The 15,711-nt window shown below is 33.4% G+C and overlaps 1 protein-coding gene across 2 annotated transcripts; it reads right to left on the bottom strand.

Annotated features, from left to right (window-relative positions):
- Positions 1-357: 357 nt before the first annotated feature.
- On the bottom strand, positions 358-8,592 carry LOC148877165 (uncharacterized). Of its 2 annotated transcripts, none has more exons than XM_088982113.1 (8): positions 7,987-8,592; positions 7,267-7,381; positions 7,063-7,164; positions 6,285-6,992; positions 4,472-4,835; positions 4,296-4,377; positions 1,878-2,133; positions 358-648 (listed from the first exon to the last, which is right to left on the bottom strand). In XM_088982113.1, the coding sequence occupies exons 1-7, from the start codon at positions 8,185-8,187 to the stop codon at positions 1,927-1,929; spliced, it is 1,779 nt and encodes a 592-aa protein (XP_088838239.1). In that variant the 5' UTR covers positions 8,188-8,592; the 3' UTR covers positions 358-648; positions 1,878-1,926. The 2 variants fall into 2 exon arrangements, with proteins under 2 accessions (XP_088838239.1, XP_088838246.1); XM_088982120.1 differs by having other exon boundaries at positions 7,063-7,158; positions 7,987-8,436.
- Between the last annotated feature and the right edge of the window lie 7,119 nt (positions 8,593-15,711).

The following is a 15,711-nucleotide window of genomic DNA, read 5'->3' as shown; positions in this document are numbered from 1 at the left end:
TCAGCTCGTGAAATCATGGATCCTGTAGGTTAATTGTAATGCAATTCTTAATTCATTGCTTTAGGTGGACCGTGGACATTGTATTTTGGACCGTTCTAGGCACCAAAGTTGTCAGGATTACCATTTGTGGATTAAGATATATTTCTAGTTATTGCATATCTCATTGTCCCATCATCAACACATTCAAATCGTCTGAACCCTAACAATGGCTAATGAACTCCAAGTCTGTAATAGCCATCGAAAAGAAGGTGCTTATTTTGATGAAAGAGAATGAGGGAGTGTCGAGCATGGACCATGTCTACAACAGGTGATCTAGTTCTGGTATTTTAGACTAGATCACTCCATATTCCACTCAAATTAGAGGAGGGCTCCACAGCCCGACGATCAGAATTTCCATTTATGATGGTTGATAAATCTCAAGTGCGAGCTACATACATGAATTCATACGCTATTATTGGAATTCCCGTAATGGATCACATCCCCCATGAAATGAATGTAGAGAACATTCTGACATCTATTTGGAAACACCCGCCTTTCCAGCCACTGCAAAACTGATTGGCACTACCTATTGGCTATTGCTGAAATTGTAAACTTTTTTCCCCTACTTACTCCATTGTTGTTTACTTGTCTTTCCATGCTTGGAGTCCTCTGTACGTGGTCGTCAATAAAAAACATGGATCAGTTGACTGTAAATGATGCAAGAATTTTGATCATGTAAGAAAGCATGCCTAACAAAAATGATGTCTTGGTTAGCATAATTTGCCGAATCAGATTTTTCATTCATTCGGTTTGAAGTTGACTTGTTAGTCATGGAGTTGATTTGGGGAATCAGTTTACAATGTAGAATTTTATTAAGTGCACATCCAGTTTTTTTTTTTTTATGAAGGGGATGTGCCCAATTTATACTCATCCTTTTGTATGAGCATATCCCGAATACATGCTATGAGACAAAAATATTGCCATGTTTTGAATTTTTTGGTAACCCACAGGAGATCAGCTTCAGCTAGTTGCAATTTAAAAAAAAAAAAAGTAACAGCCAAAATCTATTATCTGGGTCAAACGAGATGACCGCCTGAATCAACAGGTCACTGACCAAATCAACATTTTTGGGCAAAAGAACAGTTCAAGGGTGAAATGGATTATGGAACCAGTTGCCTGGGCTGAATGATTCAACCATCCAGGTCAATAACAGTTTGAAAACCATGGTATGGAGACATATCAAAGGATTCCCTATCTTATGAAAAGTTCAAATTGGCCATAGAATTTGTCCATGTAGCAAAAGTAGGCGGAATTTTCCTCTATCCCTAGGGCTTTAAGTTTTATTTGTTTTTATGATGATTGAGGCTGAGTTAAATCATGTTGTCAATCATCTCTTAATTAGAAAACATTTTTTATTAATTTGTTTGAAATTGAACTCATTATACCAGCTTATGCATTTTTATATAGGTCATGGGTAGGAACCAATAAAAATTGGCTCAGCCAGGAATCAAATGAGTCACCGCAATAACTTGGCTCCCCATGCTTGGGTGGTGGAGTATATTTGGCAGTCAGAAAGCAAAGGTTAAGACAACGGTGGTCATAGGTTGTTAATTACATCTGTTTCTTCCCTCCTAATGGTCCTCTACTGAAAATTTCTCTTGCGTACAAGTTAGGATATCTATATATTTCTTTTCGTTTTCTTTGGGTGTGTCTAAGTGCAGACACCTAACAATACTGGATATACAAACTTACTATTTGCTATGTCGAGAAAAAGAAAAAAAAATCTAATATTTCTGTGATGTTTGCATTATCAAATTAACAAATTGTATACGTGCGTATGTGTGTGAGAGGGGAGGGGGTGATATTTTTATATCACACACTAGGGAAATAGAGCTCACCAGGTACTCAAGATAGTGAAGATGAATCAATGGGAAAACGGATACTTTTCTAGAACGCATGGCAGGTGAAGCAGCCACTCAAAGATCCAATCTGCCCAGCCTTACGGAAGGATACAACTTTACTGGAAGTCCTGGCTACCAGATGGGCCTGGTTGGCTGCTACTGAGCTCCTCATCTCATGTGCTTTCTTCTGGGCCAATCTCAGCTTGCTCATTATCTTATCCATTGAAGATGATCGTTTCTTCTCAAGTTTCATCTGGATCAAAGTTAATTAAACCTAAGTATCAGAATATTAAAAGCAACAAACACTAATGCCTTGTCTCGCATGAATAATAGGAGATATATTTCTAGCATAAATATTTTCTGCTTAACTTATTTTTAATTATCGGTTTCTCTAGATCCCACGTATTTCAAGCCTTAAGAACACCTATAAGAGAAATTGGCCCCTTCATAAGAACCCATGGAACATTAAGGCTATGCTTGATTTGAAGGAATAGGTAGAGAAAGGAAGGGAAAGACAAGAAAACCTATATAAGGCTTGAGGGGTTGAAGAATTATGGTTTTGATTGGCTATCTCATCTCTATCTAGCTGGAAAAATGGGACCTTCACCAAAAAGGGTTTTCAGTAGTCCAAAAATAAAATATTCTTCCTTTAATAATGGAAAAATTTTAGGTCTGTGAACAGGATTATAAAATTTTATAGCTTTTCCGACCCATGAACAGGATTATAAGAGACTAAAAGTCTAAAACAAAAGTGTAGCAAAGACCAAAACATGAATGTAGCAAAAACGCAAATATGCAATGAATGGCTTGAAAAGCTAGAAAAGACAGGATTACAAAAGAGTATATTTGTGAGAAACCACAACAGATGGTAAAATAAGGAAAAGTACATTAAAATGGTTTATCATGTGCATACACAATATCTATACTATATATAAAAGTGTGGATGCAGTGTGAAAATTTTTTAAACTAAAATTACCCTCTATTTATTTGTTTGAAAAAAAGTATAAAAGTCATTTTATTATAAATGACAGTTTTATGGCTATTAAAATGTCCATATTTATGTATTTAGTCCATCTCTAATTGTAAGGATTGAAAATATAACTTCAATTATTACTTTTCATCTCATTTAATCTCCTCTCATTAAGTCTTATACTTAAGGTATTAAATCTCATTCTCTTATTAAATCTAATATTTAAATTATTTTTCACTAATAAATGCTACAAATTAGATCTGTGCCAATATTTATAACATTATAAACCCATATACTTTAAAACTAACTCAAAAACAAAACCATTCTTTATCCAAATGGTGACTAAGTAATTCAATCATCTGAATCAAGTTGATCAACCAATGAAGTCATACTTAAGTAATAAAAAATTTAAATTAGAAATAAATATAGAAAAATATAAAAAATAGACACATTTTGATATTTTTATTAATCAAAATAAAAAAAATAAATGTAATAAACAAGAATTATTTTCATTGGTAGTGAAAACGAAATACATAATTTAGAACTAGCCAAAAATGAAATATAAAAATTAGTAATAAATAGTTCAACTTTTGGATTAAATGTGTTAACCTTTAATGTCATAAATAATTAATAAAATATAAAAATGAAAAAAATATACATAAATTAAAAAAAATTCAGGCACATGCATAATATCATATTAAACAAAAAGAAAGTGTCACATATCAGAATTATTTTTACACACAAAAATACAAAAAAAAAAAAATTCAACACGTCTATAATTCTATATTTACACTAATATTAAAAATATGAATAAGATAGTCCCACTTTCTTTTGACTAAAATACATACTCATTTTTGAATTTAGTCACTGTTTAATTATAAGGTTTAAATTATAAATTGAACTACTACTTTTCACCTCATTCAATTCCCTCTATTTAAATCTTATATTTTTTTGATAAACGAACAAGAAAAAAAGATACACCGAAAAGATAAAACATTACAAAAAGAAGGGTCTAGCCAAGTAGGTAGGCCTGACAATGATACTTGAAACTTCACAATTTGATCCGATTATCACATATTTGGATGATGTATTTATCTAATCAGATTTAGATTTTACAATTTGCATCTGATTAAAAAAAAAACAAAAATAAGAATAAAAAAATAAAAAATACATAAAATTTAGAATATATTATTAGTATCATTATTATCATCTAGAATTGTCAATGTACAAATAATAGATTATGGATATGACATTAAATAGAATGGAATGGTGGAACAGACCTAACCTTGGCATGTTTTTGCACTAAGTGGGTGCTCTCAGATTCGAACCCATGTTTTTCAGGCTTGTTAGCCTGAGGTTTTACTAGTAGTACACCAAAGTAATGGCCCCTGCCCTATTGTAAAAGGATGAAATAAATGATAGATATTAGAAGTATGAAAGGGGACCTCTAGTTTCCGTATTGCTGCTTCAGCTTTTGCTTTCTGCAAGTTCTCCCACGCAGTGATCTTGGCTTCCTCTCTTCTACACCTGCATGATAAATAGATATTTTCATCTTGTTCAATCATTTCATTCATAAACATAATTTCTTTTTGGGAAATAAAATTAAAAAGAAGTTATATACTTTGATAGGCATTTTGCTGTCTCAGCAACTTCCCAAGCTGAAGGCTGAGTTTCTGTGGCTTTCTTGTTCCATTCCTCAACATTTGCTGAACCCTTTTCAGGCACTCGGGCGCCATGTTTCTTAGACCACCTTGCCACAGTGACCCGTTCATCTACTTGCACGTCCCTGATTTCTGATTTAAAGGAATGGCGGTCCCGCAGCTCCACAATTGGAAGGAGTGGAGGAGGTGAGGGAGAGAAAGAAGGCCTACCATTTGGTGATGATTGGGTGCTACTCTCAGGGCTCATCTGGGTTGCCACATCCCTTCTTGAAACAGAACGAGATATCATGGTTGCTGCATCCTTGGTGCCATCAAGTTTCTCATCTGGAGGTGATTCAATGGAACCAATTATTATCAGAGATGAAAAAGTAAGAATATAAGAGTTTGATATACTAAAAGCACTTGTTTGGATCTTTAGAATGATTAACTATTTACATTTAACTGTGCATAAATTAATTGAACAGTACGTCCCAATGCCAAATAAAAGCAACATACGAATATAAGATAAAGTGAAATACCAATATAAAGTCAAAAGGTATATGGCTTTAACCTAATTTGTCCAAGCATATATCTCGGACTCTTGCTTGATGTGCCTTTGCAAAATTTTCCACTCTTATAGGTCCTCAATCGAATTTATGTCATAATAAATTGACAAGGATTAAATGTTCACATGACAACAGTAAATTGACAAGGACGTCCGGCAATTTGCAACAAACGAGGCCTTAGTGTAACATTAATAGAGAAGTCCTAAAGCACCGTAGCGTAGTCTAATTAACCTTAATTAGTTAATTCTGTCTGTTTAGTGAAAACAATGTTTTTTTTTTTCATTTAAAACAAAATATGGTGAAGAAACAAGGCCAACCAGAAACCGGCAAGAGAAAAACTAGGCTAAACAGCAAGAAAAAAACTAAATGAACCTGTTACTCAGTAACGAGAGGAGAAGCTAAAATAAAACTAAGGATCATCCTTCAAGATATCATAAAGCTAGTCCGGGAAAGTTCCCAACAAAGTTGACGAGGATGGAACTCTTTTGAGCTGTCGGTACGAGCTACTTTGTTAAGATCTCTATTTATACCAAATTTATGTTAAAATTAGGGATAATGACGGTTCAACCCAGGGTCAGAATTCATAGGCACAAAGTACAGTTGGAGCCAGTTCGGAATTGATGTCAATTCAGGGGCGGTATTGACACATAGGGTGAGGGTAATTGACCTTTTGAAATGTTGTAGATCTGCAATGAAAATCAGAATTCTGCAATAAGCCTTTCTGTACTTCTCTGCTAAAATTACAGAAAGAGAGTAGCGCCTAGCAGTTGAGAGCATCTGTTGACCTTTTTCGTATGACATCCTATTAAATGCCGACAAGTGGTTCGATATGTTTTGAATTTTAATTAGGTATATTCAAGCATTGGTCCAGAAATGTGACAGTTTGATTTGCCTCATTTAGACATTGATATAGTATGGGATTTGGTCCAACTAAGTAAGCATTTACTAAGTTGGTCTTTGACAATCCATTTTAATTCAAATTTATCAAGATGGTTCCATTGTAAACTAGGGTGATCATCAAACTGAAAAAAACTATTTCTTCTGTTATGAATAAAAAATAAAAAAAAGCCTATTTCTTCCGTTCAACTCCGATTTTGTTTTTTTTTTTTTGGTAAGAGTTGCAGAGTAATGAAGTATAGAAAGACGTCCATCCCAAGAAAGTTAGACTTTAGAACCGAATACCGACACTCTAAAGATAATGAAGGAATCAATGGCCATGAATCATTACCTTGTAAGCCGGTCGTCGAAGACTGAGCCAACACATCCGACCACCCGTGCACGCTAGCGGAACGCGCAATACAGGGCTCCGTCTGCGCATGGAGAGAGCCTCGGCCAGAAGCACCATCACGACCACCACCACCACCAGATCGACCAGATGGACAATCTGCAATTAGTACTCCAGTTGAGAAAGGGGAACCCGCCATGAAACTCCCAAAATTCCCGCCGTCATACATTGGCATTGCAGGCGAATACGCCGAATAGAAAGCCATTCCCGGTGTGCCAAGCGGGCCACTCTTGGACTTGGGCCGCCTTTGAGGATGGGGCATTGAAGACCGGCTAGCTCCATCTCCTGATACTGGACTGAAAATCCACTTTTCTGCGTCTTCCCATTTAGATGGCAACGTTCTTCCATTGTTCAAAGGCAACAGAGCAGCACTAGCATACCTCCTGCTGCCATTTACCGGCAGCGGCACTCGTTCTGAGCTCCAACCTTTCTGAACCCCTACACTACCATGCCTATAATTCGGCGTCCCCGGGCTAGGAAACGTACCAGATCTGCGAGAAGAACCGGAGCTCTTCTTCATGCCTACTAATCCTGGCGAAGAGCCGGTGGCATCGCTTCCTCGACTATTCAGATCTAACGAGGAGGGCCTTTGCCTCCCTTGTTTCTTTGCGGTTGTGAGAGGATCAGATTGGAGTCGCCGGATCTGACATTCTGGGAAACAAACTGGTTATAGTGTTTACAACCCGGAGAGGAAAAACAAGTTAGAATCAGGACTCGATACCTATGAGAGCAGTGGAGAAAGAATCAGAATCTTTTCCTCTATCTAGGATTTGATTATCGTCATCTGTCTCTATTTCTTCTTCCTCTTCTTGTCGATCTGTATCTAAACGAAGGCTAGAGTTAGTGACTGAAAATTTGAAATGTTACTCTATTTACTTGTTATTTGTTCCCCTTTTTCATTACAACCATGCTAGTCAATTGGTACCTTTTGCACTTTCGCCTTTTCTGACAGGATGGCTGTTCTTCTGTACCGTAAGTGGCCTCTTCGGATTTAGATCTGGACCACTCGAACTATCGTGGAGATCACTTCCCGCCAAATGCTGGACCAAAACAAAGATTCTAAAGTTGAAGAGTGGATGGATTTCAAATTTCAAGTTGCATGGTCGAAGCTCATATAATTACTACCAGATTGAATGCTTTTTTTTTTGATAAAAGTTTTGAATGCTGAAAACCCCTTTCTGATCTTTATAGTGGTCTGGTCATTTCTTATTATCATTTTCTATTCAAATTTCGAAATATGAATCTAGCTAAAGAATCATATATAAGACAACAGGCGGGAAAAAAGAAAGCGAAGAAGCGAAGAGGACCACTGTTTTTCACGTTCAATTCAAGTGCTTCTATTCTTCGTTGAAGGAAGTACAGAGGTGGTTTTAGACGAAAAAAAAAGGTAGTACATACCAAAATAAAAAGACGAGAAAATGAGTAAAAAGCTTCAAGTTATGCTTGCAAGTTCAACGCAGATGATCCAAATAGCATAGATCATTCGGAGATGAAAAATAGAAGGCAGCCTTGCTTTTCTCAAAACTTGGCTCAGAAAAAAATAGAGAAGTACATAAGTTGCAGAAAAAGATTAACGTGCATTCTCGGATGGAGGGAAAAAAATAAAATGTCAAGTAGAGACAGAAGTGGAGAGGAGTGAGATTACCTTGGAGAGTTCGGAAACGAAGGATTCGTGATCGTGAACATCCGACGCAAAGGAGCAACGATCAACACTTCCGGTAGCGGAAAAGACGAGACTTAAGTTGGATTCTTGGGTGAAAATCACAGAATTGGGACTGTAATCCCGACCCTGGCAAGCCGATCTCTCCGGTTTCGTCTCCTGAAATCCTAGCCCCAGCATTCTCATTTACTTGTAATTTTTTCATTACAGAGACAGACATCAGAGGATGAGAGAGAGGGAGAGGGAGGAGAGGGGAGATTCCTTTTATTGTTAACCAGAAAATTCGGTACAATGGCGGGTATTTTAGACGAAATCCAATGATTTTTCGGCTTCTCGCTCAGTCGGTCGTAACTCTTGTGTTTTTAGTTTTTTATTAGCAACCTAATCGGAAACCTCTTTTTTGTTTTCTCTATATGGTATCGAGATTCGATAAGAGGATAAGGAGAGTATTGGAAACCTCTTATACCGGTGGATTGGTGTCAGATTGGTCTGCTTACAGTACAAAGCCCCGAGTATTCGTACTAGATTCCAATCTAGCGTAAGAAAATTGTTGAAGTCATTTGAGGAAGGAAAGAAGAAAAAAACAAGTTCACTGAATCACCGTAAGTCTGTAACTGAGCTGGAAAAGGAAAGCAAATTACGGTTTCTTTTCTAATATGTATTTTTGACTAGAAAATGTGAATTGAGTGAGTAAAGCCTGGAAGTAGTAACTGTGTCTGTGTGTAATCAGTAATGTGACTCTTTTTGGTAATAATACCCAAAAAAATAAAAAGGAAAAAAACAGCCACCAAAAAAGTCGGGTATCCAGACCCGACAAGTAAAATAACAATTCTTTTTTTTTTTCTATATATTTTTGATAAAATAGAAAGATTTACAGCTCAGAGATTCATGATGTGAAAAACTGAAGAATAACAATTCTGGGGCGAAGTGTGGCTGTATTAACTATTAAATAAATATTGATAAATGCTTCTCAACTCTTGCCTTTGGCCCTGAAGAATAAGGTAGAAACTATAAAAAAGAACATAAATAGCAGCATGTTTGAGCTGAGGGCCTTAAGACTGAGGGGAGGATTATCTGCTCTGCTCAGCTCTCTGTCCAGTATCCAGAACCAGGATTTACATATAAGGTCAGGAGATATTACCCGGTCACCGCGATGTACATGAATGGCATGGGTGGACAGGACAGCTGGAGAAGTAATAAAGAGTTGCTTTTTCTGCGTACCATGTATTTCTACTTTTCACTTTCGGAATTCAGATTCGAGGCCGAAGTTGATGGGTTTCTTTGACTTTTTGTCATCTTTTACATGGACTTAATGAAGAGCGTGCGATGCACGGAATTTATGAAGGAAAATGAAATAATCAAAATTTATAATTAACAAAATAATGCAAATATGCAATGTGGTTTAAAATATTTAAATTTTATTTAGATTAATTATATTAATATTTTTAAATAAAATAATAAATTATTGCTAATTATTTTTTCATAATATTTGTTAGTGTCCTATTTTATTTATTTTTTTCTTTATCAATGCTTAAATGTTTCAATTTTTTTATAAGTATCACTTGAATATTTAAAATATCTAAGTATCAGTAAATATAAAAAGTTAAGCTTTATTCATAATTAAATTTATCTATAGTTAATGTTTTTAATCATAATTAAATTAATCTAAGCCCAAACTTAAGGTTTAAGACTTTGGATTAGGCTTGAAATAGTCCCCGTCCTGATCTAACCCACCCAAATTACATGCATCGTAACATTCATAATTAGACTGTATCAAACTGAGTGCAACCCATGCATGCATTATTTTTGGGTTTTTAACTATTTTTAGAAGTTAAAGTAGCTATGAGGGATAGGATACCCCCATTGAGTGTAATTTTGATAGTATTAGAAATTTTTAAGGTTGCCTAGCCTAGTCCAACCCACACCTTAAGTGTAATAATATTTATCTGGGCCTACAAGCTTGCTCGTGTTAATTATGAAACTATGCTTTTTTTACAAATTAATTTTTTATTTAATTATTGTTTAGTATAAAAAATATATAACATTTATATATATATTAATATAAAATTTATTATTTAAATATTATATAATAATATTTACCATATATGCATATAAGTTCTAAGTTAAGTTTATTAGGGGTTGCTTAGTTTGGGCCTTATCCGCTAGGCCGTCATTGGACACCAAAAGTTTGATACCCAATTAGACTCCAAATCCAATTATCCCATATTTGGATGTTAGAACTTGGAACTTGCATCTGGTTAATAGTTCAACTTGATGTGGATTTAACCCCATCCAATTTGATTAAAATCCACATCTAATAAAAAATATTATTTTGTATATATGTAGTATAATTATGTATACACATAGATATTATGTGTAATTATACATGTATGCACTTATACTTTAAAAATTCAAAATCCAACATAATAATATATAGATGTTGACGCAGATCTAGAAATTTTGTAAGTGGATGTAATTGGATTTGATTTGAACCTAATTCGTTTACAACCTTACTACACACATTATGTGGGCATGGTGCATATTTGAGATAGACTTAACTCAAAAGAAAATAGTTGCTTAAGGTTAAAAAATTAAATATCTAATCAGGTTATGCTAAATTATTAATGATTTGTTACTTTTTATTATTAATTTTAATTATCCTATCAAAATTTTTATTGAATTCTTAATTTTTAGTAATTTTTTATTAATTTTATAGCCCCACTACCCATCTGAGCTAGACCTAGCTTAGAAGAAAATATTTGCTTGAGCCTAAGGTTGGGTTAAGTTATAAATGATCATCTCTAAGAAAATATTTTTATATGGAATGCAAATGTTTTATTTTATTGTTTTTTTAGAATTTTTTACTTATTATTATTATATTTAAATAAAATTAAAATGTATTTTAGTTTTTTAATTTATAAATTATTAATTAATTTTTATTAATTTCTTAACTTTGAATAGTTGATAGGTAAAAACTTGCTAAATTTTAATGTTTTTATTAACTTTAGTAATATTTATTTATTTATTTATTATTATTATTATTATTATTATTATTATTATTATTATTATTATTATTGTATGTGTTAAAATATGTTGTATTGTATATCACACATTATGGTTTTCATTAATTTTTTTATTTTTATATCATTTTAATGGGTCCTCTATCTCTTGTGTATTATGGGCACCATAGATAGTAAAGTGTCAACTCATAAAAATTATTAATTTTAACAAGATTATTAATTACTTAAAAATATATTAATATAAATATCTAATAAAATAAAAAGAATAAATAAAACAAAATACAACATTAAAATACGGGTTCTATTTGCAATATATCGAACCCATGTTTAAATCATAATATTATTAAAACTATCAATTAATTTTTTTGTATTTAAATTTCTTATTTTTATTAGTGTTTATTAAGTTTGATTTTTAAGTGGAATTGAATTGTTTTTAATATTTATTAGTTTTAAGTGAAACTTTAGTGGATTTTCAAATTAATAAATTTTAAAATAATATTTTTATTTTGGTTGTTTAATGTTTGATTGTTTAACCTCAACCTATTTATATTATTTGGTTTATTAATGTTTTACTTCATTATGTTGTATATTTCCACACACTCTATTTCTCTCTCTCTCTCTCTCTCTCTCTCTCTCTCTCTCTCTATATATATATATATATATATATATATATATATATAATAGTGTATAACTTTATTGATCTAATCAAAATAGATAATGATTATCTTTCATATTAAAAAAAACGAAAATAGAAAAAATAAAATAATAGAAAAAATAGATAAATAGCTTCTCTCAAAGGAGAGACATTTTGACATGGATCATCCAACTTGAGTAAGCCTAACCCCAGCCCGATCCAACTCAACCAAATATTTAGTATAGGTTGGGCTTGAATTTTCAACTTCGAGTTGGGTTTAGGCCAAAAAACTCAAGCCTAACCTAAATTCAGGTTGGGATTGGGTTGAGGCCTTGGGTAGCCCGAGCCTAATTCAACCAATTTGAGCCTATACAACATTTTGTGATATACATATCTACATATTATTAATATATTCTACCTAGAAATTGGGCTACAAAGCTCAATACGTCCAATCCCAAGCCTAGCTCAAGATGTTGGGTTAAAGCTCAGGTTAGGCCTAGGTTGGCAAGAGAAAAATTACTGGTAATTTTCAATAATTACTAATAATTTACTAATATATAACAAAAATAAAATAACAATAATTATTAATAATTTACTAACCCGGGCTTGAGTTTACCAACTTAGGTCCAACCCAAGCTTAGCCTAACATCTTGGGTTGGACTTGGGCTTAGGTGTATTGAGCTTTGTAACCCAATTTTCAATTAGAACATAGTGATAGTGTGTAGATATGTATATCATAATATGTTGGCACAAGCTCAAATTGGGCTAGGTCGAGCTTAAGCTACATGAGGCCTCAACCCAAACCCAACATGAGTTTAGGTCAGCCTTAAGTTTTTTGTCCTAAACCTAACTTGAAGTTCAAAAACTCAAGCCCAACTTGTGCAAAAGCTTGGGTTAGGCTCAAGTTAGGCCCACCCAACCTAAGATACACATACACCCCTAACTCTTTTTGCCTCAAATTCTTTTAACAAAACTTGTGCATGGCAAGGTCCACTAGTAATTAATAGCACCAATTTTAATTTATAGTTACTAAAAGTAATATTAATTACTAATAACAATAATATTTTACGTTATTTTTTAATAATTCACCAAAAATAGTTAATAAATATTTTTAAATTTTATAATTAATATTTACAAATGATTAATAAATTTATAATTATAGTTAATAATTATTAATTATGAATTAATAAATTTTATAATTTTTAATTTATAAAAATATTACTATTATTAATAGTAATAATAGTTAATTAAATAACCAATTTAATTATTCATGAAACAATTATTAATTTTTAAATTTTAATATTAATAAAATAATTTATTATTACTGTAATTAATTAATTTGTTGGTAATATATCACTAATTAACTAGTTGTGAATTATTATTATATCACTAATATTAATTACTAAAAATAATAATATATTTTGGTATTTTAAATTAGTCCCAAAAATAATTAATTAATTTTGGTAAACTATTAGTAAATTGTCAACAATATTAGTAATTAACCCCAAAGATATTATTAAAATAAAAATTATTAATTATTAAAAATAGTAATATTGTTTAGGAATTTTTAATTAATCATAAAAATAATTAATTTATTTTGGTATAATTTATAATAAAATAAATAAAATTATTAATTATAAACAATAGGTAATATACCGTTCAAAGTAAATGGGTCAGATTAACAAAAACCAAACCGTACCCGATCCAAGAAAGCACATCGCTTTAGTTAAATGGATTGAATAGTTTGTGTGTGTGTGTAAGAGAGAGAGAGAGACGTGTCTTAGTTTGAAGTGGGGATTGGTTAAGAGTACATATTAGGATTGACCGAATTAGGACTTTATGAGAATTTTAAGAACAATAAATTAGAAGTATAGAGAGGTTTTAGGAGAGAAGGGATAATTATTTTAAAAAATGAAATTAAATGGTTATGTTCACTGTTCAACTCAAATTATACCGAGCCCTTCACACCCAATCCAACCTGTTAACATTTTAACCTAAAAACCCCCGCTATGGTGTCACTTTACCATCTAAACTGTCAAAAGTTACATATATGCCATCCCAGTGAGCTTTCAGAAGTCAAGCAGCATTAATGTTAAAAGTAAATTAATTTAAAGGAAAATCTGATATGGAAAAGATATGGTATAGAAAGAGATTTGATCAATCAAATATCCGAATTTGATGGATACCACCTGATTGATCACTTCTTTTGTGATATCAGTTGATTGGTTCTAAGTTTTTCTGATATTTCATGATAGTTGAATTATTAATTTAGCTAATCCAGTTTGTTTTATTTCTACATGTAAAATAGGGTTTTAACAAAAAATCTAAGGTTTCCCAACAAAAGCCTCTCAACACTGAAGAAACAGAATAGCAAACAAGAGATCTGCAAATTGTTCCCAAACACGAGAGAGCTCACTGCTAATCACTTGTTGATAAATCAATCAGTTTGCAAGCCTCGTGTGCCGTGTGGAATGGGATATTTCGCCATAAGACTCAGTTTGGAAAGAGTACAAATCTAAAGATGTACAGTATAAATAAATACAAGGATGTGCACCTTACAAATTTATGTTGTTGTATTTCTTTCAAATTGAGCCTAAATAGAAATCAAAATCCCATTTTGTCTGCCTGTAATTGGAATGCATAGATTCTAGACCCCTATTGCTGTCAACCAAATGGATATTTTATTGATTTGGCCCTTATTGTACCCCTAAAGTTAGAGCTGCAAAAAGATTCAAACACATAAACAAAATGATTTGAAAATTAGGGATGATAATGGGGTGGATCGAACTTACTGGCCATCGTTTGAGGACCATGTGCTGGCTTATATTTGTTGTATGTAGTAGGTAGATAGATGACAGAAAAAAGGGTAGAGTAGAAATCGGTTGTGTCGAATTGCAATGTGACCACCCGGGATTTCAGACTAGTGCTGCACTACCCACCACCCAGGGCCACCATCTAACCTTCTGAGTTTTGAATCTTCTTCATCTCACTGCAAATAGGGATGCGTGCCCCGTCGTTATTGCAACAATATCTTTATCACGTACTCAAACCCAAACTTATTAGCCCAACTTCCCTTGACGACTGACGACCCTATAGCTCATGTCGTTTTGTGGAACATCCACCTCACATTATCTCATACCATATCTATTAAACTGTTATCTTAGAAAATTGACTCCATTTTTCTCCTGAGGAGGAGGGGAGCCTTGGCCCAGCTTTAAGCTAGTGGATGGATCATTCATTGCTTCAATTTTCTGCTTTGATATCCTTTTATGTGTGAGTGTGACAGTGAGTGCTACTTTACTTCACTTGAGTCATCATTGCCCATTGGATACTTAGAAGAAGAGGAAAGATTAATATTACACCGGTAAGACATACACCACCGGTGTCCACCGGAGGCTGCAGTGTAGATGGAGACAGCTTTCTGCCATGCCAAAATGGTTGAGGTTCACATTGGTTGAGAAGAATATGACCACGGTCACGGTGGAAGGCAACTCTTCTGGCAGTAACGAGGAGAAAATAAATACCATGTTCCACACGTGTCAGAGGAGTAAACACAAAAAAACAAACCGCCCCCGCCCCAAATGTCAGGATGAACCAAATCAAGTATAAGCTAGAAGCCAAACCCCATCACATGGCTTGAGCATGGTCCTCATGTTGTAACTCTGTCATTTAGCATAATCAGGTCCTCCACTACTCCTCCCCCAAGGAGCTGACAGGGAAACCGTGTCAGCTCTTCAGTACATCAAAATTACAGCTTAAATGACAGTCAGAATCTGGCGTAGATGGCGTTTGGCAAACCAGAAAAATACATTATCACACACAATATAGTGCATTGAGCACAATAAAAGATCTTAAACATGCCATCATCTACTCAACTACATTTACTAACTACCACCAAAGCAACAGAAAGAATAAGATTAAAAAAAGCTCCATCGAATTAATTAATGACAAAACCATTGGTCAAATTTTTGAAATAATATGCATCACCTCAATACACCCTAACGCACGCTGTATTGGTTTGAAGGAAAAGATGATTTGTAAACGTTTTTTTACTAT

The sequence above is a fragment of the Nelumbo lutea genome, chromosome 1 (assembly GCF_056320005.1).
Source record: "Nelumbo lutea isolate HS-2025 chromosome 1, American lotus-T2T, whole genome shotgun sequence".
NCBI lineage: Eukaryota > Viridiplantae > Streptophyta > Magnoliopsida > Proteales > Nelumbonaceae > Nelumbo > Nelumbo lutea.
This window is presented reverse-complemented; position numbering and strand designations above follow the sequence as displayed.